Raw genomic sequence first — 23,948 nt, 5'->3', positions numbered from 1 at the left:
TTCACCTTGGAGATAACCAGTAGGGACCATCTCACAGGGATAGCCAGGACGGGTTCTACAGCGCCACGACGCCTCAGGGCAACAGTGCGCTTTACAAGACCCATACATTTACATTACATTTATGAGTCAGCAAAAAGTTGGGGGGGTGCCCAGGGCACAGGATTGCTTTCCATCAGGAGCCCTCTGTGTACAGGTTTTAAATCGCACACTGTCAGCAGTGTGGATTTATTACAAGGAGCCGTTTGGTACCAAACATTCCTGGTTTCAGAGAAGCCATCATGGTGCTGAAGAACTCGAGTTGTCGAGCTTCCAGTCCATGTACTCCTTATTGCTTCCCTGCCACTTACAATATTTAAGAATGGACTTAAGTATTATAGGGACATAGCTGCTCATGCAGATATTCCTACACCCGTGGAATAGTGCACCCTGCCTTAAGGCTGTAAGGCCTGACAGAGGGGTGACCTACCTATACCCACAGGCAGGGCTGGCAGGTATGGCACCCAGGCAGGGTGCCATGTTGACTGTCATTTTTCACCTCACAAGGGCATGCAAGTTGCAAGGGCAGTGACATAGTCCTAGTGAGGAGGGTCCCAGGTGACCGCTCTTCAGCTTCCAGGCCCTAGGTACCCAGGGTACCACTTACAAGGGGTGTACAGGGGGCAAAAGTACCAGTTGTGGATGTTTCAGGGAAGAAGCACTGGACAGGCGCCCTGGTTGGCAGGACTGTGCCCTACAATTGAAACCACATCAAATACCAGCAAAAGGTGGGGGCTAACCATGTCAAAAATAGCGTTTTCTCACATATGGCTACAATTTTAGCTTTAAGAGCTAGTCTCCTAGCTAGTTTCTGAAGTTCAGGATCCTCCTTGACTTCCTCTGGGGTACTTTTAGTAGTACTCCCAGTAGATGTGCTGCCAGTGGGGGGAGGGAAAAACGATCACTGGCATCTGGACTGGGGGACTTAACACAAGGGCCTAACAGTTATTTTAAACAATGTAGAAAAAAAATATTTTGAACTAAACACAATTTTGGATTCATTAGGTTCTCATCCAGGGGATACTCATCAATAGTCATAATCTATGAATAATCCCCGCCCATGTGCGGGATCCCGGAGCATATAGAAAATACATATAAATATATATGTATAAATATGTGAAAACATATTTGCAGCCTAAAACATTTCCCAACTGGCAAAATTTGCCGCAAAATTACATACATACAGTAGTACTCTTCCAAAACCTAAGGAAGAAAAAAGAGCAGAAAACCTTTGTATACAACAATGCTTTATTGCCATAGGAAAAACCTGTAATTGCAGGCATTTGCCAGTAGGCTGCAGTAGAGTATAAAGCAAACAAAGAAAACTGACACCTTGCCTTTAAGGCATTAGAGTAGGGGTACCGGGCCTTTAAGACCTGAAGGCAACCCCCTGCTCCCATGATGCACCACAGGTGACAGTTGGGTCAGTTCTTTTTTCCGGCTCCTTCTGTGAGGATCCTGGAGCTTGAGCTCTTCAGTTTTCAACTGAAATTGCTTTTTTAAGAGAGTTTTCTCTTATATTTCGACATTTTTTTAATAAATAAGGCTTCTGATTTATTTTTCTGTGGTAACCCACAAGAATTTCCTGTCAGAATGCCTGCTCTGTTCCGGAAATGTCCTTCTTGTGACAAAAAGATGGCTCTGACTGACCCACATTCTGTGTATTGTGTGCCTTCCATCTTCACACATTCCTGATCAGTGCCATCACTGTAAAAAATTTAAAAGTCGAACTCTTCGCGACAGGGAGAAGATTCGACTTCATGCCATGCAGGAGATGGACAAAAGTCACCAGGTGGGTGCTTCCACAGCCCCTAGATCTTCTCCTACAAGCAAGCACGGCCAAAAACGGCGTCATTCCACTTCTCCTGTCTCCAGAAAGAGGAATGAAGGTCGAAGAACTCCGTCGACGTCGCCGTCGAAAAGGCCCAGATCATCTTCACGACGTCGAAGATCTCCGCCGCAGTCAAGTAAGTCGGCGTCGAGGCGCCATGCTTCGGGCTCAAAGTCCATGGCTGCTGCTGCTGCTACATCTAAGTCTCCGTCGACGTCGAGACACTCTCCGCCGCCCCGGAAGGGGTCGGCGTCGAGAGCTAGGACGGCATCTAGGTCGCCGCTGGCTAGCGGGCCGCCGTAGAGAGGGACTGTCAGATCCCATCCTTCGACGTCAAGGAGGTCGACGCCGAGGCGACGCCAGGAAAGGTCGCCGTCGACGCGACGTCGAGGAAGATCATCGTCGAGACGACGTCGAGAGTCGTCGTCGAGACGACGTCGAGAGTCGTCGTCGAGACGACGTCATGAAGTATCTCTACCGGATCGACGTCGAGGAAGATCGACGTCGAAGTCTCCGGATCGACGTCGAGGTTCTCAGCATCGCTCGACGCCACTAGTCACCCAGACGTCTTCGACGTCGAGGATTTCGCCGTCGAGGGATAAAGCGATGGCAGAGGTGGAGTCCCCTGGTTCTAAGACTTCAGGAGGAAAATCGTCATCTCCTGGCTTGAACATCGTGCAGGTCTCCCCAGAATCTTCACCCAGATCTGCGGGCAGCTTGATTTCTCGACATCCTCAAGGGGCTGTATCTGGACAGAGTAGTCCGGGCTCGAATTACTCCCGTACATATTCCCCTTCTAAGGCAAAGACTCCAGCCAAACCAGCTAGATCTCCTCGGAGTCCTAGGATTTCACCCAGGCCGAGATCTCGAGTCAGATCACGTTCTCCAGTGCGACCAAGGACACCGGTCAATCCAAGATCTCCAATCCGGCCAAGACCGAGGTCTCCATCAAGACATCGCTCTAGATCCAGGGACAGTCACAGCAGGAAACGTGACAGGTCCCATAAGAGGCGGCGTACAAGATCTTCCACAAGGTCGTCCTTGTCTAGGTCGTCCTACCGAGATTATTCTCCGACCTACTCCTCTACGCCTCCTTCCCGAGTCTCTCCAATTGATGACCTCGCGACTTTCTCCGATGTACTGGTCAGGGGAGCAAAAAAGCTGAATATCACGCTGCACACTCCAGTGGTTCCCACTTCTGTGATTTTTGATACCCTCCGTCATCGTACAGCGCCCAGGCCTCTACTGCCTCTGGTCCCCGGCCTCCTAGAACCAGCTATGGCTACTTTTCTCACTCCAGCAGTGGTGGGATCTGTTCCATCTTGGATAGCCAAAAAGTACAAGGCCCCTGCAGAGGATCCCTTGTTCCTCAGATCGGATCCTCCTGCGGATTCCATCATTGTGGCGGCTGCCATGAAGTCCCATGCAGGCTCTACTTCTTCCTCAGTACCACCTGAAAAAGACAGTAAACTTATGGACTCTTTTGGTAGGAAGGTATGCAACACCTCTTCGTCCTTTATAAAGGTGGCTAGCGCCTCTGCCTTGCTTGGAAGGTACGACAGGTCCCTTTGGGACTCCCTGACTCGCTTTACAGACAAGCTCCCCAAGGAAGATCGCCAAGATTTTCTGGAGACTTTACAGGAGGGAGGCCTTGTAGCCAATCAAGTTATTAGCGCCGCAGTGGATGCCTCTGACCTTGCGGCTCATGGTTATTCAAGTGGTATTTGTTCCCGTCGTTCGGCCTGGCTCCGCCTGACAGGGCTCAAACCAGACGCCCAGAAGAAGATTTTGAATTTGCCCTTCAATGGAAAATCTCTGTTTGGTCCACACGCGGACGACGAAATGTCCAAAATGAAGGCAGAAATGGACACCGTCAAAGCTGTGGGATTAGAAAAGCGCAAGGAGTTCAAGAAACGCTTTCACCAAGGAGACAGGAAGTCCTTCCAACAGAGGGTTCAAACCCCTCAGTGGCAATCCCAATCTCAGCAGAAGACGCATTTCCAGCAGCGTCGTCCTGGCAGAGGAAGAGGTGGCAACAACAGACAGCAGCCTTCCTCAAAGCAACCTCCTAAGCCCTGAGCCATTGCTTCCTCCACGTCTGTTCACCACTCCGGTGGGAGGGAGTGTTTCTCCTCATCTGACAGAGTGGGAATCCATTACAAAAAGACAGATGGGTGCTGAATATTGTGCAGCATGGTTACTTGCTGAGGTTCAAATCCCCTCCTCCGCAGGTTCTCCCCCAATCGCAACATCTTCCACGTTACAAGAGTCAATTGCTACAAGAGGAGGTCTCCGTCCTTCTAGAAAAAATGGCCATAGAGGAGGTTCCCTCAACTCACAAAAATCAAGGAGTGTACTCCCGATATTTTCTGGTTCAAAAACGAGGATCTGTCAAAGAATACAGGCCAATTCTAGATCTTCGAAGGCTAAACAAATTCATACGAAAAGAAAAGTTCCGTATGCTCGCCCTGCACCAGATCTTCCCACATCTTCATCAGGGAGACTGGATGTGTGCCATCGACTTGCAGGACGCCTACTTCCACATACCAGTGTCAATCAAGCATCAGAAGTTTCTAAGGTTTCAGATCGGACGTCGTCACTATCAATATCGAGTGCTGCCGTTTGGCCTGAAATCTGCACCTCGGACATTCTCCAAGTGCATGGCGGTGGTGGCTGCTTTTCTCCGCAAAAGAAAGATCTTCGTCTATCCATATCTAGACGATTGGCTGTTGAAGAGCTCCACCCCGTCGCTACTTCAGAACCATCTGTCGTTCTGCCTCAAACTGATGGACTCGTTGGGTCTTCACGTCAATCTGAAAAAATCAGTTCTCAACCCTTCCCAGCGGATCCACTACCTGGGTGCTTCTCTGGACTCACTACAGGCAAGCGTGTGTCCTTCGGAGGAGAGGTTGTCATCTATGCTCCTGAAGGGTCGCCTTCTTCTGGACAATCAGGCCCCCACAGCCAGACAAGTGTCCTCTCTTCTGGGATCGATGGCTTCATGCATTTACATCGTGCCCAATGCTCGCCTTCACATGAGACCTCTACAACAAGCCCTCGAAGATCAGTGGTCTCAGAGATCGGATCAGTGGGAAGACCGGGTCTTGCTTCCTCAAGAAGCCAGGGACTCGATCAGATGGTGGTTGAAACGATCCAATCTTCTCCGAGGAGTGCCATTCCATCGTGCTCCTCCATCTCAGTCAATTGTCACGGATGCCTCCCTTCAAGGCTGGGGTGCTCACATGGACGGACTCCAAGTTCAAGGCCTCTGGTCCGAGGTAGAGCAAGGCTACCATATCAACTTCCTGGAGCTTCGAGCAGTTCATCTTGCCCTCAAGTCTCTTTATCCTTCTCTGCGCACCAACCACCTCCAGGTTCAGACGGACAACACGACAACTATGTTCTATCTGAACAAACAGGGAGGCACGAGGTCAAGAGTCTTGTCCCTGGAAGCACAAGCCATCTGGCATTGGCTCCTAGCAAGAGGCCTGTCCATAGTGGCAGTTCATCTACCAGGAATTCAAAACGTCCAAGCAGACTGCCTCAGCAGAATCTTCGTAGAAGCGCACGATTGGGTGCTCAACGAGGAAGTGGCTCAAGAGGTTTTTCGGTGTTGGGGCGTACCGGACGTAGACCTGTTCGCAGACGCGGCCAATACAAAATGCCCCGTCTTCGCGTCCAGGTTCCCTCAACAGGGATCACTGGGGAACGGTCTTTTGATCAGCTGGTCGCAGACATTACTCTACGCTTTTCCTCCCCTGCCTCTGATCCCGGCGGTGATCCAGAAGTTCTACAGGACCAACACCAGAATGATCCTGATAGCACCAAAGTGGCCACGCCAGTGGTGGTACCCCGATCTTCTTCAGATGTCGGAAGTTCCTCACCGGCATCTACCATGCCGTCCAGACTTGTTGACCAAAGACCAGGGGAAGGTGTTTCACCCCAACCTTCCTTCTCTTCGCTTGACGGCATGGCTCCTGAGGTCATCCAGTATGGACATTTAGACCTCCCAGCAGACTGCATGACTATTCTTAAAGAATCAAAACGACCCTCCACTAGGAAGTCCTACGCTTTCAAGTGGAAGAGGTTCTTCTTATGGTGTCATGAGCACTCTCTTGACCCGGTACATGGCCAAGAGCAGGTGATTCTTCCATATCTATTGCATTTAGCGAGATCAGGCCTGAAATACCCCTCCATCAGGGTTCATTTAGCTGCAATAACAGCATATAGGAAGTCTCCTAATCAGACATCTTTCTTCCTTATGCCTGTAGTTAAAGATTTCCTAGAAGGTCTGAAAAAAGTCTTTCCACCGGTGAGGTCCCCCTCCCCTCCCTGGTAGCTTAATATTGTCCTGACTAAGCTGATGAGTGTTCCTTTCGAGCCTATACATTAGGCCTCTTTGCAGCACTTGACCTGGAAAGCTGCCTTTCTAGTGGCGATTACCTCTGCCCGTAGGGTCAGTGAAATCCAGGCCCTGTGTTGCAAGGAACCTTACACAGTTTTTCATGCCAACAGGGTGGTCTTAAGAACGCACCCAAGTTTCTTGCCTAAGGTAGTTTCAGACTTTCATATCAACCAGTCTTTTACCTTACCTACTTTTTTTCCTAATCCTTCCACTCCCCCTGAGAGGTCATTACACTCTCTAGATCTCCGGAGGGTCCTGAAATTCTACTTGTCAAAAACCCTGCCTCTTAGGAAGTCTGACCGGCTTTTTGTTAATTATGGCAGTACTAATACTGGCCTGTCAGCTTCCAAAAGGTCCATTTCTCGCTGGATTGTCTCCTGTATAGCTTTAGCTTATCAACTAGCTAACAAGTCCTTGCAGGGTAAACCACATGCACATTCTACTAGAGGGAAAGCTTCCACTACAGCTCTCCTTCGTAATGTTCCTATTTCTGAAATTTGTAAAGCGGCAACTTGGCGGTCTGTCCATACCTTTACCCGCCATTATTGCCTGGACTCAGATACTCAGGCCGATGCCAGAGTAGGGCAGGCCTCGTTAAGGAACTTGTTTGCATAAGATGTATTTGCAATATATGTCTTAGTCGTTCTGTGAAGTTTTTATACTTCTTGCTCGTCCGCGAGACTTTGGGTATGAGCTTGCTAATCTATTCATAGATTATGACTATTGATGAGTATCCCCTGGATGAGAAGGATTAGTTACTTACCTGTAATCCTAGTTCTCATCCAGGGGTATACTCATCAAAGTCATAAGCTCCCGCCCACCTCCCCGGACGAGCAGAGTTACACAGTTATGAGATGTTTTATTGTGGATCTCCACAGGTGTTATGCACCTCCAAAAAGAACTGACCCAACTGTCACCTGTGGTGCATCATGGGAGCAGGGGGTTGCCTTCAGGTCTTAAAGGCACGGTACCCCTACTCTAATGCCTTAAAGGCAAGGTGTCAGTTTTCTTTGTTTGCTTTATACTCTACTGCAGCCTACTGGCAAATGCCTGCAATTACAGGTTTTCCTATGGCAATAAAGCATTGTTGTATACAAATGTTTTCTGCTCTTTTTTCTTCCTTAGGTTTTGGAAGAGTACTACTGTATGTGTGTAATTTTGCGGCAAATTTTGCCAGTTGGGAAATGTTTTAGGCTGCAAATATGTTTTCACATATTTATACATATATATTTATATGTATTTTCTATATGCTCCGGGATCCCGCACATGGGCGGGGATTATTCATAGATTATGACTTTGATGAGTATACCCCTGGATGAGAACTAGAATTACAGGTAAGTAACTAATCCTTCCCGACCGCTGCACCACCAGTGTAGGAAGGTGGCTCTTTATATAATATACCAAAAGAGGTATATTTTGCAGAGTTGAGGTATCCCTTATTATTGGACAGGGGCTTGCTTTAACAATTCCAAGGTGTCTTTTTGTGGTAGCGTGGTCGAGAAGCCATAGACTTATCAAGAAGGAGTGTTAAACAGTTTTTGCATTCACCCAGCCAATAAAGGATACACACTCACTCAGTATGGAGATTCACACCAATTTAGAAATATAACACTTAGTTTTATATATTTTTAGACACCAAGAACTTCTTTATTGGATAATTACTTTTTAAAACAACGGGTTTGAAGAAAACTGGTAATGTCTCTAATGAGGTAATGTTATCCTATGAGGGAAAACACATACACTGCATACGGGTACTTAACAGCGACTTACAGGACTAATCTTCTGGAGTTAAGGGGCAGGGTCCAAAGCTGCACCAACATGTCACCTTGGTAGGCTCTGGGCCATCCAGATGCAGAGTTGCATTATGGTGTTGGGTGCCCCGTTGGTTTCAATTAGAAACAGTTGTGGGAAAAAGAGGCTGCAGGATGGGAGTGGCGGGCCAGTACGGTTGAACCCACAATGGGGCTGGGTCCTAGGAGATGCTTGGGCATATAGGGACACCGTAGGTCCACTTCTCATTGGGCTGTAGGGCTTGCGGGCCGTGTTGACTTTAGGTGTTGGGTCTGCTCTGCAGGACACACTTATGGTTGAGGGGGCCTTCATGAAGAACTCATTCTGGGCAAACCAAGGCAGGGTTCGACTCTTAAGGTTCTCAAGACATCGTAGGCATAACTATACAACTTCGACTCGGGCTGGCAGCATGGGTCCAGTGGCGCTTTCTGGTGTTGTGTTTTCGCGGTCAGTTTACGGTTCTTCTTGAGTGCCTGCAGAGAGCAAGGAAGTAGCTCCACTACTACACAGGAAATGCTAAACCCCTACATGACCAGTTCCTTTGGAAAGTGGGCATAACGCTGTCCCAGAGTTCCTAATTCTGCCATCACCAAGAGTTCAGAACTTTCTTAAAGGGGGGCATGTCAGGCATCTCACCTTCGGGTGTGACTTGCCTGGTAGTACATCACGTCTCCCTGCATATCTAATTTCCTGCCAATTCTGGTGCTAAATGGGCACAGGGCTGGGGAGTTGGCATTTCCCCTGTCAGGGGAAGCCATGGTCACATATCAAAGGCAGCAGAGCTTTTGAAGCCTTCTGCATTGATATGCGGATTACTTCGCCATCCTGCCTGGAGGAGGTGGCGACAACTCCGGCCAGAGCAGGCATTGTTTCTTCCCTCCGAGAGTGTAGGCTCTTACCTACATGGGGCCATGGGGATTTTGAAGAGAGAGTGCCAAAGATTAGGTGAATACTTTCGTGACTCTAGCGGGTGTTTGGCAATGTCCATTTATTCTATACTCTGAGCGTCGGTGAGAAAATGGTTATTCATTTTTATCGTTGTTATAACTGACCTCTCTTACATCTTGCCACTCCAAGGGCTCCAATTGGAAGAGGGAGAGCCTAAACATTAACAGTGAAAGCTACAAGACTTCTCTGGCATTTGCAGACCGACACAAGCAGAGTTTTGGCAATATTTGGCATGTAAACGAATCATGCAATAGAAATGCCAGTTAGCAATGAACTGTGATCTGGCAACATTCTTAATGCCCTGCTCAGTGGTGAATATTTTGCTGAGACTGATAAGATGCTGTCAAAACTCAGAAAGTGTATTTCTTTAACACGTGAAAGCATTTCACCCTAGTATATCAGGTTATATTTCTCTATCATGAAGTGCTATTTAAAAGTGAGAGCTTTTAGATGTGACAGGCCTAGATGATGATGCTGTTCGAGAACTAGGAGGCAGTCTTCTACAACAGAATTTTATTTACAGTGCACATCGTGAATGTAAGTATTTGAAAGGACTCTAACCTATGATATTGAACAAAAAAAAAAGTCTCAGAGAAAGAAAGTATTTGCTTAGGTGGTTCACAGACTTTGGTCCAACAGGGTAGCTAGGATTGATGTGTATAACAAAGGGGGAAGGGGGGAAGGCACAACGGAAGATCTCTCTATGTGCCAGGTGTGGCGAAATCAACACTCGTACAAAGGAGTGATAGGTCCAGCCCTGGTATTCGCCAGAAGTATCAAGTTCAAGAAGGGTACCAGGCCGTTCCTAGAAGAGTCCGTGTTAGGTCGGTGTCAGGTTAGGGATGCTGTAGGACAATGTGGGGTTCCTACAAACGAGCATCCATTTTGTTGGATGTAATGGCCTCACACACCCTTGCGAGTGTCATGCTTCATCATCGGCAATGCTTCTCGTTGGGTCGGCGGTGCAATACCCAACGGGCAACACCTCATAGAGGGTCTCTTTAGCGGAGATCTTTTTCCAACTGCCGTATGGGTGAAGTGCGGGTGTGGGGCCGGGGAAGAGTAGAAGTGACAGTGATTAAAATGGAATCAAGGGTGCCAGGATCAAGTTTATTCTAGAGGTCCGGCGGCGAGGGGTAGGTCTGACTGAGAAGACGTGGGATTTTGAAACCTGAATACTTTGAGGTTCACCCGCTGTTCTACCCGCCGGGCACTGTTGTTGTAGCATACCATTACGTTATAGGAACACAGAGCGCAACACAGGTACACAACTCCTTTCCATCTGATTTTGACATTGCAAAATAGAGGAATAGTCATTCTGTAGATAGTTTCCTTTAAACCAACATAGTTAGACACTGGTCCTGATGAATCGCCAGTGAAACTGACACACAGGCGAGAAACATGTTGACCCAGTCACATACCAGGTTAGCCTTGTACTAGGGTACATTATTTCCCTAAAAGTCTAGTCCTAGTCTAATTTTTAATTGGAGCCAAGGGACCTCTAGAATAAACTTGGTCCTGGCACCCTTGATTCCATTTAAAAGGGCATGACACTCGCAAGGGTGTGTGAGGCCATTACATCCAAATGGATGCCCGTTTGTAGGTACCCCACATTGTCCTACAGCATCCCTAACCTGACACCGACCTAACACACACTCTTCTAGGAACGGCCTGGTACCCTTCTTGAACTTGTAGCTAGGATTGATCCCAGATTTTTCAGTTTAATTCTGTGCAGTACAGCCACTAGAGTGCATCTCTCACTGACATTTTATATGAATGCTTTCTCCTTAACTCTTAAAGGATGTGATTGAAGCATGGGGTGAAAGGCAGACATTTTATTGTTGGCATTGTTAAATAGCCACCCAGGCCTTCCCTATGGTCATATAAAAGCTTCGAAAGCGACGCAGGCTATGTTACATGATTATTTTCCCACAGAGATGTGCCACAAGTCACACAATGGTAAACTGAGGCCATATTGTTATATGGTCAACAGCTGTAGCCTTTAGGCCCGATCGCCTCTTGTGAGAGCTCATCTGGATTTAGGTTGGCGGTTCCAAAAGAAGCTCAAACTGAGCCAAAGCCAGCCCTCTGGCTTGAACCTGGCTCAATTAAGAGTGCCTGGAGGAGGTGATATTTAACACATTTGAGAAGCCTGCCTGGGTAGAAAATTTAAAGTGTGTGATAAATTTCACTTATTACAAATTTGAGCCCTCTAAGATTGGGTATAGCCTGCTGGGTTGATCGTATGCCTCACCACCTTTAAAATTCACCAGCCGCCACTGATGCTCCGAGATTAAGTTAGTGGAAGAAGTATGTTGCGTGTTGCTTTCGTAGCTGTGCAAAGTAAGACACACAGGCCAATGCAGACTTGTGCCTCTGAGCCAGACCCCAGGGATTTCAGGCGAAGTAATCACACCCTGAACCCTCACCGACATAAAGGTCTAGGAAGAATGTTTAAATCGAGGACCTGCTTAAATACTTCACAAGTCTGCATCTGTGACAGAATAGCGCCTTCCTTTGCCTGCTTCATTGCACAGTTTATGCAGCATCTGTGTGCAGGGCGGTAGTGCCTTCATACGCATGTCTAGTTATGAGTGTATGTATGGAGGAGTGTAATTTAGATAGAAGAATTATCAAAGTGACATACTTCAACCCTATCAGTGCAGATGCCTGCCATGTGGCACGTGAATTGGTGAACAACTCTGCCCCCACCAGGGGGTTTATTTCTCTCACCAGACATTTTGGGAAGGGGTGGAGGTATAGTAGGCCAGGCAAACTTTGGAAAGCCCTGGTCTGCTGATGGCACTTCTGTCTCTCAGGGAAGGGGCGGGGCTAGGCTGCAGTTGTCGTGTTCATGCCCTGTAAACACCTCCAACAGTTACACAACGAAAATAAGTGCTCCAAGTCCTCCTAATTAGTCACACCCACAACGCTGCTGATGAGCCCGCCCAACAAAACGGAAGAAAGTCTGGCGGTTGTGCTATCCTGGAGATCAGAGAGTTAAGGTGCACAAACTGAGAACAGCACTGCAAGGCCACGCTAGCTTCAGCAGAGCGCTAATCAGATCTTTGTAACATTATTACCACCATTTCAAAGAGGAGAGCGGGAGGGGGTGCCTGTTGCACCGTAGCGACCCTGCTGTGTGGTAATAACTGACCGCCTGTAGATGACGACGGGGTCGGGGTGTCTGCCTCCTCTCCCGGGGCGTCTGCCTCCTCTCTCGGAACAGACATGAATCCATGCCAGCTCCAGCAATCCCTGCTAACACCCCCTCCCCAGTGTTATCTGCAGAGATCACCCCGGATAGAGCTCCCCCTGGTGAAGGTGTGGGTGGGGGAGGGGTTGATCCCATCCCCAGCACACAGACAGACACTCTTTTCACTAGACACAGCTATGGAAGCTGAGCCGACATATCCCACCATATTATTACACCAGCCTTTCGTCTGCTCTGAAGGGTGGTTCAAAAGCCCTGACGGCTGTTTTTACGGCCCAGTGGAGGCGCTGGCTTTGTGCACTGGGAAGGGTGCGGAGCACTGCACCGTGCTCGGGTCGGCGGGTCAGACTCCGCCAGTGTCAGCCGCGAGCGCCAGAGAGTAAATGCTGACTGTGCATATCTGAGACCCGGCGCTGCACACAAGGTGACTCAGCAAACAAGCTCTGGAGGTCGGGCCTGCGCAAGCAACAGGGCAATTCCGAACCACCAGTGTGCTGTCCGTCATCACCCCACACCCACCGCTGAGGAGCCGGGGGGACATCATGGCGGGGTCGAAGTGCCTGATGGGAACGGTAACAGTTGGCTGTTAACACATTAGCGCCTGTCGCTCACCCCATCCCTCCCCCCTCACCAAATTTGTTCCCAGCACTTTGTTTGCTACAAAATATCTCTGAAATTTCAAAGCAAAAAGTGGCCTTGTTGTCATGGTGATTTTAGACGAAGGTAAGGTCTCTGTCGTGAGAGAATCCAAGATTTCTCTTGTGAGGGTCGTGGAAGGGGAGAACGTCTCGCCCATCACCCTAAGAGTTCGATCTGGACCGAAGTGCACTCAAATCCCCATCCTTCTGAGGTCGATCCCACATTCTATGAGTGACAACTGCTGCACCAACCAAAGCGCTTTGAGATCTAAAGCGCTGCACAAGTCTAAGCGACTAATCAGTGGCTGTCATGCTGGGCTTTAACACAATATAAAGGGATATGACTCTGGTACACAGGTGCTCTCAAACAGCCAGTACCAGCATGTATGCACTTTCATTTCCTCAAACCACGTCACACCTGCAGTAGTGGCACTTCACTGGATTCTAGCAGTGCTTGAAATGGAAAAATAGAAGTCCAGGTACTCTGTGCCAGAGTGCCTGCTTGTTTCAGAGACATGGCCGTACTCTCCAATTAAAAGTATTACATTTCTCTTGAGACGTGCCCCTACTCTCCAATTAAAAGTATTACATTTCTCTTGAGAAGTGCCAGTACTCTGCCTCTCAAAATAAAACAAACATTGGCATAGCCAATAGGTCTCTCCTTTTGGACCTTATAAGTGTTTAGCCATGCAACAGTTGATGTTGTTGCACCAAGGATATTGTGCTGCATAACTAAATACTTATAAGGTCCCAAAAGCGAGACCTATTGGCTATGCCAATGCTTGTTTATATAGCATTACCATCTTTCAGGCGAGGCGACGTTGGTACCTCTGATTTTTGTCTTTGCTAAAGTAAGGTTTACAGAGTTCCAGAATTTTTGGGGCCTTTCGACTTTGTGGCTTTTAATATTTGTATCCACACTTTTCTTCTCTGTCACATCTAGTTTTCCAGAGTTTTTCAGTATAAAGTTGTCTTATCTCCCGGATCTCCTTGTACTATATGCAAACAGAAAGTGGGGTTATGCACAACAGGTGTTTCTTGTCTAGGTACTGTTTGTGAGACAACAATTTTAGTTGTTTTTTAATTGATTTATCTGCTTCTCTATTCACTTCGAGCCTTGTTGCCTTTCTTCTTGGCTTCTTCAACCTCCCGCTGCTTTCTGCTTACCTCTCACCCTGATTCCCTTGTGAAATGCTTATACGCTCCTTCTCTGTACTTAGTATGGTGTCACTTTTCATTCTGCAAAGCACTGTGCAAGGATAAACATAATATTTTTCAACTTCAAGCGCTTAGTCTACTCTGTTTGCATATGTAAGGCAAAGCCTATTGGCTTTGTTGATGCTTGTGTTAATGTTATCACTGTTTTGTGGAGTTGTACACTGTTTTCAGTTTTGCTGGACATCCACAGGCGGCAAAAAAGGAATCGAAGGCGCTCAACAATGGCAGAATGATTTCAGGTGCAACTGCTTCAGCTATCTTGTCTTAAAATATAAGTAGACATATATTCCCAAAAATGGTTAATTATTCAAGCAAACGAGAACGTAGCAGGCCTCCAAGCAAGTCTCATGTTGTTCCAAAACTTGCGAGTACATGTAATTTATCTATTGTTCCTAAATCCCAACAAAAAAATGAATAGCAAATGGGGTTGGTAGTATATCTAATATAAGTGTTCTAATTCATTCTTTATGTATTGTAATAGAACATTTAATTCTGAATACTCCGTGCTAGTTTTCTGTGTCATGAATTATTTCTATATTTGGCCGAGTGATCGATGATTGTGAAAAATAAAAATTGGACCAACTCTTCTGCACAGCAATCCGAGATGGAGGTAGAGTAGTTCTAGGTGGGGGATGATGGCCAGATCAACATGAGCACTGAAAGGAACAAAATACTTTATTTTACTTGCCAAATTAATAAAGAAACTACACTTTGTGTCGGAACTGTGCCACTTTAACACTGAAGTTAGTCTGCAATGGTAAACCGTAGATAAAAATGAAATATCTAGCATGGGATCTTGAAGAGGGCATTGCCTTTTTTTGTCACAACTGTCACAAATTTGAACTCCAACATGTATTAATTGGGTAATTCTTTATCCCAGCTCAATGAAGTTAGAAATGATGAGTACTGTGACAGGTTTGTCGAGCAGTGGTCTACTGAGGGCTGAGGCAAAATGTTTCCAGGAAAACTGCTACAGGAAAACTGCTATGCAAATGATTTGTTTTCGATATTTTATTCTTGGATATCATAATAATCTGTCATTGAACCATCTTTTAATGTCATATGCAGTTGCGGTGATAGCATTGTAGATTTGTCAACAGTTCTCTCAAATTATGCAATGTTAAAAGGAATATTAACAGCACCAGGGCTTTGTATTATGGCTTTGTGTTTTATTTGCAGATAATAAATGCAACCATAAGACCTGAGAAGTAAAAATATGCTATGTTGATCTAATCCTTGTATGTTTCTTACACGATTCTCCTGTTTGTGTTGCTGCAGAAGAAGCAAGTATTATTGGAGAGAATGAGACATTCCCTAGGGCCTTGCTACACTGGAACAGAGCGGCTTCACAAGGTGAGTGTTTGTGCTTTTTGTGTACATCCATACTTGTGTTTGTGTTAGGTTAATGCCCGTCCTAATGGTTTATTTTTCTAGGTCTGGCCTAGAGATAGCTTTAGCTTATTGCTAGCCTCCTGTTTTCACAAGAAATGTAATAATACTTCATATTATTTACATAAAATGGGCTATGTGTGAGCCCATATAATTTATTGGTCTGGGAGTGCATCAGTCTCTTCTTGGTTCGTCCCACAGAGCAGCATACATACAAAAGGGCAATGGGTCTGCCCAATTCACCTATTGGCTTGTTGGCATTGTGACGCACACTTTGGTCCAGCCCCCAGAACAGCATGTGGTGAAGAGAATATTCGTTTAGTGCCAGCATTTTTCCCATTGCTTCTGACACCGCACTGGGAAGGAGGGTGACGTGACAGTCAGAGCAACATCCCTTCTACAACAGTGTACCCTTACAGTACTCTGTTCTCGTTTATCAAAAGTGGAGACACATACTATAATGCATGAATGGCAGGTTGCTTCTCACTCTAAGTGCATGCAAATGTTTCTGCGCTTTTGTATGAGAGCAGAGTCAGGTGGGAGAAGCACCTAGTACCCGTAAGGCTTTCTAGTCCGATCTAGCATGTTCTCTATTTTAACAGCCTCTGGCTAGAGCCTTCTCTGCACTTAAATGGCACCAAATCGCTTTTCGTGGCTGTGAGCCACCCATTCAGTAAATGCATCTCATTCTGTATGTCCACGCCACAATATGTCTTAGCTGACTAAATAGGCTGTGCATCTAACCGTTGCAAGCCACTACTGAAGTAGCTTTATTAGTGGCCATCTGCTTCACATTACATTACACTCCTACCTGTCATCTATAACTTTGAACCGCAAGGCTGAGTTACAGGACTTATGGATGGCTTCTACCCAGAGGGTTGGAGTTTTAGCAACTCAGGTGCCAGACACCAAGTCTCTTGCAGCAGCAAGTGGTGCATCACGTTCTAGGCTATCTGCGATGTGAGCTTTATTGGTGTGACGGAATTGGCTTGTTTTCCTACTCACTCTCACCTCTGTTAAGGGACTTCATTGGAAGAACTGCAGGCTGCCCGATTTCCATTTCTTACTGGGCCATTCAGCATGGGAAGGGAGTGCTACACAGGCATCTTCTAACTCCCAGGTAGAGTGTCACGAGAGAGTGTGTGATGAGATTGCAAACTGCTGCAAAGTTGGCTCCAGCTGATAGTAATTGTCTTGATAGCACACAACAGACCTGTCTCAAGGTATCAAGGCACTTGAACATCAAAACCAAAGCTCCACTGACATACTGACGTACTGTTTGCTTTCTGTCCCTGAAGACGTGTTTGTTATGCTCAGCCCTCACAATCAAGGCTGTATTGACTAATGCCTGATAACTGATGTGGCCCTGCAGTGGATGGAGTTTTATTTACCTAGCACGTTACATATTGAATCTCTCCCCGTCCCCCTGCTTGTCACACTCTGTATGCTTGTGCAGCCCCCTGCAGTACCACTATGGAGAATGAATGTGGAGACACTGACAGACCAAGTGTTTGCGCACAAGGTTTCGAGGACACCAGAGTGCTATTTTATATGCCATGAAGATGGTACATTCCCCAATATTGTTGATGTATCAGTTTGCGCTTGCGCTGCTGGATATCAAACAAGCTTTCGATTAATTGTCTTGGGAATTCCTGTGGGAGGTGCTACGTAAAGTAGACCTAGGGGACACCTTCATTAAATGGGTTCCGCTGCTGTACAGAGGACCTACGGCCAAGGAGCGAGTGGGTAGGACAATATTGGAAAGATTTGGACTGAATCAGGGGACCCACCAGGGGTGCCCCCTATGGCCACTGCTTTTTGCAGTGGCCATGGAGCCACTCTCTTGCCGCCTTAGGACGATGCTAAAGGGTTGGGGCATGCAGATAGGGGAGACCACTCACCTGGTCTCCCTCTATGCAGATGATGCATTAATATATCTCAGGAGTCCTAGGTACTCTGTTCCCTTCATGGTGACAATTCTGACTGAATTTGGGGAACAAACCAGACATGTCAGCCGCATCAAGTCCAAGTTAGTTCCCTTGGGGACCCTTGTGGGGCGGCCCTATAAAGATATGCCGCCTCTGGACCTCCCTTTTGATGGCAAGGTGGTCCGATACTTGGGGATTCGAGTTACACACGGAGCACACAAATTTGAAAGGGCAAATTTGGGTAGTATAATAGCTTGAAACACAGCATGAAATTGTGGTGTACGCTTAGTATATTCTTAATGGGTAAAATAGATTTAATCAAGATGGTTGTCCTCCCCAGATGTCTCTATGCCTTTCAAGGGACCCTATTCGACATACCGAGATAGGTCTTCACAGATCTAGACAAACTGATTATGGAACTGCTCAGGAATATTGGGAGGAGGAGAGTCAGTTTAGCTACTTTGAAGCGTACTTGGCGAAGTCCCCTGCTTGGAGTACTATTTTTTGGCTTCGCAACTCCAACATGCGATTCATTGGTTGGACGAGCATGAATACTGGGAGCGTAGACAGCTAAGGAGCTTATGCTGCAAATACTCACTACCTGAGGTTCTAATGTTGGGGTCTAAAGCACCAAAGTGGTTGCTACTCATAATCCACATGGTTTGAGGAGCCTGGGAACGGACAGTCAAGACATTGCTGAAGAAATCCCTGTTTGTGTCAGAAACGAATATTTGGGCTCAGGGTCCATTTAAAAGTATTGACAGCTCCATGTCATTACATAAATGGAGGGAACAACCAGTTCATAACTCTGGCGGAGGCCTCGGAGGCAGTCCAACTATGAAATGGGCAAATCTTACAGTATGAACATATAGCGGCGACAGAACGGGAGATTTAGCCAATGTTCCCAGAGGCACCTCCTGCCTCCCGGACACCTGAAACTATTGCCAATGGTTGGGGGCCGGAGACTGATATCACACCTCTATAGGACCATGAGGGAGGATACCCCCACGACCGTACTTGGGGCCAGATGTATAACCATTTTTTGCGGTCGCAAAGAGCCCTTTGGCCCGCTTGCGACCACAAAAAACAGATGCACAATGTACTAACCCTATTTTGCAGGTTGCTAATCTATTAGCGACTCACAAAATAGGGTTAGCGACTCGCTATTAGGAAGGGGTGTGCCAAGGGCATCTCTTCCTAATAGCGAGTGCAAATGCCATGTATGAGTGTTTTGCAACCGCATCTGCGGTCGTAAAGAACTCTGTTAACCACCTACTTTAAGTAGGTGGTAAACCATTCTCAAACGGGACGGGAACTACTTCCCCTTTGGGGATGGGTGCTCAAATATTTGTCAAGATCTGGCAGTGGTTCCAGGGATCACTGCCTGCCCTTAAAAAATGAAACTGACAAGTTTTATTTTAATTTGTTTAACTCATCCCATTTTCCTTTAAGGAAAACGGGCTGCATTTTTTTTTTAACTGCTTTATTGATGAAGCAGTCCCAGTCATGGTGGTCTGCTGACCCCAGCAGGCCACCATCCCTGGGTGTGCTAGCCATTCCTAATGGGGTCGCAAATTGTATTTGTATATTAATATTCATGAGGCATGCAATTTGCGACCACATTGGGAATCACCAACAGTGTCAGAGACACTGTTGTACATTGAATTTTGCAACGTTCAAATTGCAACTTGCAATTTGTCGCAATTTGCGACTCGCAAAATTCAGTGGTCGCACATCACAAGTGTGCAGTGTAAATGGGATAATCGGTTGGAAACGCCTCTTGATACACATGTGGGAAACTATTGACCAGGGATTTAAGACCACCTCTACCAATGTGCAGTTCAAGCTGCTCCAACATAATGTGATCCACCAGGGTACACATGACGCCCAAACAGCTGCAAGCCATAAATCCTTAGAGATCAGAGGGTTGCCCCAGATGTGAGGAGCAGGCTGCTGACTTCCTGCACATGATATGGTGATGCCCAGCCATTGATAGCTACTGGCCAACCATCACACAAAGACTCCACTCGGTTACAGGATAGGAGGTCCTCAGGGAGATAGCACAATGGCTATTGGGGCACATCCCGCTCCGTAAGAAAAAGAAGCTGAGTAGGAAATTTCATATTTTTGGGTTGCTACTGGCTAAACGCAGAATCGTGATAGGGTGAATCTCCCCTAGACGTCCGAAGGTCGAAGACTGGCTTAAAGATATGATTGACAGGATCAATGCTGAGGGGTGTAATATGAAACTAACACACAGTGAGGAGAAATTTAAGGAAGACATGAGGGCATGGACAGCAATCCTTACTGAATTATTAACACCGTCAGATGAGTTACCCCCATAGACTACAGTGAGACGAATGTTTGATGCGGCTGAGGAGTGGCCCTAAAGTAGCATATAGAATGCCTGCGGCATCTAGGAATGGCTCATGAGCGCCGTGGACTGCCTGGCCCACACCTAAGGTTCTCAACTTACTACTGTATGGAAATGCTAGTTCCACTCAGACTGAGACCTGAGCCGGGGGAGGGAAGGGAGAGCCAAATATATTGCTTAATGTACCAATTAGTTAAGATTTCACATCTAGCTTCAGATTATTGTATGTTGTTCTGTTATCTGAAAAGCTAATACAAATCATACAAAAAAAAATATTTACTCAAGTATTTCTATGTAAAAGCAGGGTTACAACGTGACTTGTATTCCACAGACACAACCAGGAATTTTACATAAAGGCCCATAATAAAGAAAATAAGAAAATGGCAAAATGAAAAAAAAATGCAGTGAAACCGCCTCCGGCTTTATGAACCAAATTCAACCAACCGAGTTAAAGGTTCACAATGCCATCAGCCCTCTCCTGTGCATATAACTGGCTTACATGCTGGTATGTAAACGTAGGAGTGGAGAAAGAAATGCTACACTGAAAAATGCCAGATGGGGGTTGGTTCAGTTTTTCCTCCAACATCCTTGTAAACCCCTTTCAAACCCCTTAACGTGAAGCTATTGCCGAAAGCGTTTATACTGCCTCCTAAAAGTCCAATCTTTATTGTGCACTTTAACAGAGCAACATGGACTTAATTGAAATCACGTTATTCAGAAAGAGTACAAAGGCCTGTGTTTGAACAAATAGAGCTGCAGAAGAGGAAAGTTCGTAGGCAAACCAGTAGAAGAAACCTAGATTGCCCATTTGACATCTTTTCCCCTGCGGCGTAGTGCCGCCTCTAGTAGCTGTGAGCGTCTGCCCAGGCAGCCAGTCACTGCTTATTCATGCCCATTCACAGCGTCCAAGCAAGTGGATCATTCACTGTCTGAAGGAGGTAAAGCATGGAAGCCTAGCTGCTCGCTAACATCAGACACCTGTGCGAGATTTTTGAAGTGGCGAGTTGGGGCTCACCTGGCGAACGAGTTACTTACCTTCGGTAACTATGTATCTGGTAGAGACACAGTCTAGCTGCAGATTCCTTAACTTAGATTTTTCCCAGGCGTCAGACTGGATCCAGGAAACTTTTTCCCCAGCAGTACCTCTGCGCGCCGGGGAACAGCGTCGCCCGGCTCTGTCCTGATGTCGTCCACGGAAGTGACATCAATGGAGCCATATAGGTCCCCCCCCCCCCCCCCCCCACCCAAGCCGCGTGCTGACGTCCCTTTTCTACTGTGAAACTTTTCCACACCACAACACAGAACCACTACAAAAACTGTGAGAGTTTGGGAACAGTGTGCCAAAAAAGATCAAAAATCCTGGCAACAACAACGGCAAGAAATCATAGAAGGATGAGAGACATCACCATGTTGATGAAATGAACGGCATGACAAACGAAGGACAGTTTACAACCATAGGATCGAACTGTAAAGGAAAACCAGACCGGAACAGCATGACTTATGGCAAGGACCAGAAGTGTGCAACAACAGAGAATATACACCACACCCTCCATAATGACCTATGGGTTGTAGCATAGTCAAATAGATCCCCAACCCAATCGACTGCAGCACAGACAATGAGACCTCAAAGTAATGGGGAGAAACAGACGAGGCCGGAGGGAGGGTAGAATAACATGAGAATCCCCACGCCAGAAGAACCATGGTGGAGGAGCATGGAAGAGCACATAACCTAACCACCCAAGAACGAGAATGGGTGGAAAGTCACCGTGAGAAAACAGAATGATTCATCCTGCCCCAGAGGGAGGAGAACTAGAGCCACCCTCAGGAAGACCATGGCCACCTTTAAGGAGGCAAGTGGGTAGAACCCAACCAGGAAAGGTCCTCGCAGAGCAGGGCGGATGGGCAGGTGTTAAGGAATCTGCGGCTAGACTGTGTCTCTACCAGATACATTGTTACTGAAGGTAAGTAACTCGTTCATCTGATAGATACATTGTTACTGAAGGTAAGTAACTCGTTCATCTGATAGAGACATCTAGCCGCAGATTCCTTAACTTAGAGTAGTAGTAGTAGATAAGCTTTATTCGATAAAAGATTTATCATAAAAGCATTACATATATAAAATCACACGGTTAGATTGCCACATTTAAAAAGGAGCAGAAATGTCATAATAACCATATGGATTAAAGCCATTAAAAACCACACTATATACAAATTAAAATTAATGATTAAATTCATAAATTCATTATCACAAATGCATAAAAGGAAGGGAATAAAAGCGAGTGTTTCCCAAGCATTAAAGTGTCACGTGAAGTCAGTCGCCCCATATCTTTCAGGTTTAAGGGCCCGCTACGTTCTTTCCTAAGGCTTTAGTTCGTATTAACCAAGCACACCCCAAATATTTGACTACTCCGCAAACTAATGTCAGAGAGGAGGTGTCGGTTTTCAGGATGCGTAGTGCAGCGACGTGGCTCATAAAACCCAATGCTTTACACACTGGCTTAAGCCACTTTTCTCTAGCATTTTTGTAAGCCGGGCATGCCAGAAAAAAGTGAGCAATAGACTCATCTGAATGTGCGCAGCATGGGCACGGTGTAGGAACTGAGTTTGACCCTTTCCATAATGATGTCACAGTATTGACTTGCAGGGTTCCGAATCTCATCTTCATATATAAGGTCCTTTCCCTAGGGACCTGGATGAAGTCGAGATAGGGTTCCAATCTACAGCTGTTTTTATGTTCGAAGAACCCCTCAGTAAGTTTCCCTGACTGGTGAGTGGATAGATCACGTTTCAACACCCAGTCCCAGTAAGCACGTTTTAAGTCCGGCTTGGATGGTGGGATCTGGCTAGCCCAAGCCTCACTTAATCCAATGAGGCCAGCAAGGTGTCTGAGGTCAGCCAACCATTTTATCCTGCGCCCTGTATCAACTGTCAACAACTCATCAAAAGCCGCAGCATAATTGGACAGCTCAGTAGACCTCTTAAGGCGGGCCCAGAAGAGCAGGGGGCGAAGCCTAGCAATATCCTGGATATGTCTCCTTCCTGTGTCATAGAACAAGGGCTTCAAGGGGGTGGAGGTAGGGAGTGAGGTGAGGTCTCTTAAAAATTTATTTTCAGACCTGGATAAATCTCCAATATTCTCCATGCCCCAGAGTTCTGCCCCGTAAAAGGCTGAGGGTAGTGCTTTCCCGTCATAAATAGCAAGCGCCGGGGCAACTGGCCTGCTTGCAGAAAGATGCTGCTCTCTAACGATTGCCCCGGACACCCGTTTATGGTTTAAAAGCATCTTATCTAAATGGAAGGACCACTTCATGCTTTTCGAAATTCTAATCCCTAGATAGTCAAAGGACTCAACCACATCTAGTGGGACATAGTTTAGAGTAATGTTGCTCCTAAAGCCTTTGGAGGGGTTGATTGTCATCAGCTTGGTTTTACTGGTGTTAATAGTTAATCCCTGCTCCTTACAAAATGAATCAAATCTGTTTAGGAGTTTCTGTAGACCACCCGGTGACTTAGAAATTAGGAGAGTATCGTCGGCAAACAAGAGGGTGGGTGTCTTCTCCCCTGCCAACACTGGAGTGTCTGTTCGTTCCTCCTTGAGGTAGGCCACCACCCCATTAATGAAAAGCGAAAATAGGGTGGGGCCAACACGCATCCTTGTCGTACCCCTCCGTTCACCACAATTCTCTCTGTCACCTCCCCTTGGCTTCCCCATCTAATTCTCGCATAATTACCTATGTGCAATCTTTTTAGAAAGTCAAGGATATAGGATGGTATACCCAGGTGTTGAAGCACCTTCCAGAGCTTATCACGGGGGACCAGGTCGAAAGCGGTCTTCAGATCTATGAAAGCCAGGTACAAACTCCCTTTCCCCAGGAGGACTGACTTCCAATAGATCATGAAGAGTCTGAGGACCTGGTCCATTGTTCCCACCTTCTGCCTAAAACCTGCTTGGAAATGTGACAGGATGTTTCCGTCCTCAATCCAGGTTCTGATCCTAAGGAGAGGAACCCTGCCAACCACCTTCTGCATCACGTCAATTAGACTGATTGGCCAGTAGTTGGCAGGGTCCTCTCTATTTCCCTTTTTAAATATTGGGACCACCTCGGCTCCTTTCCAGGAGTCTGGGACGGCGTATCCTCTTGCTATCAAGTTCATAACGAGGAGGATGAGTTGGGC

The 23,948-nt window shown here is 46.7% G+C and overlaps 1 protein-coding gene across 2 annotated transcripts in view; it reads left to right on the top strand.

The window, feature by feature from the left end:
• Positions 1–23,948, top strand: part of SEL1L (SEL1L adaptor subunit of SYVN1 ubiquitin ligase) — a 324,711-nt gene that overhangs the window by 275,831 nt on the left and 24,932 nt on the right. For both annotated transcript variants that reach the window (XM_078660004.1, XM_078660003.1), the window contains exon 18: positions 15,360–15,434. In XM_078660004.1, the coding sequence (XP_078516130.1) occupies positions 15,360–15,434 (75 nt within the window). The remainder of the gene's footprint in view (positions 1–15,359; positions 15,435–23,948) is intronic.

This window comes from Lissotriton helveticus, chromosome 9 (assembly GCF_964261635.1).
Source record: "Lissotriton helveticus chromosome 9, aLisHel1.1, whole genome shotgun sequence".
Classification (NCBI taxonomy): Eukaryota; Metazoa; Chordata; class Amphibia; order Caudata; family Salamandridae; genus Lissotriton; species Lissotriton helveticus.
This window is presented reverse-complemented; position numbering and strand designations above follow the sequence as displayed.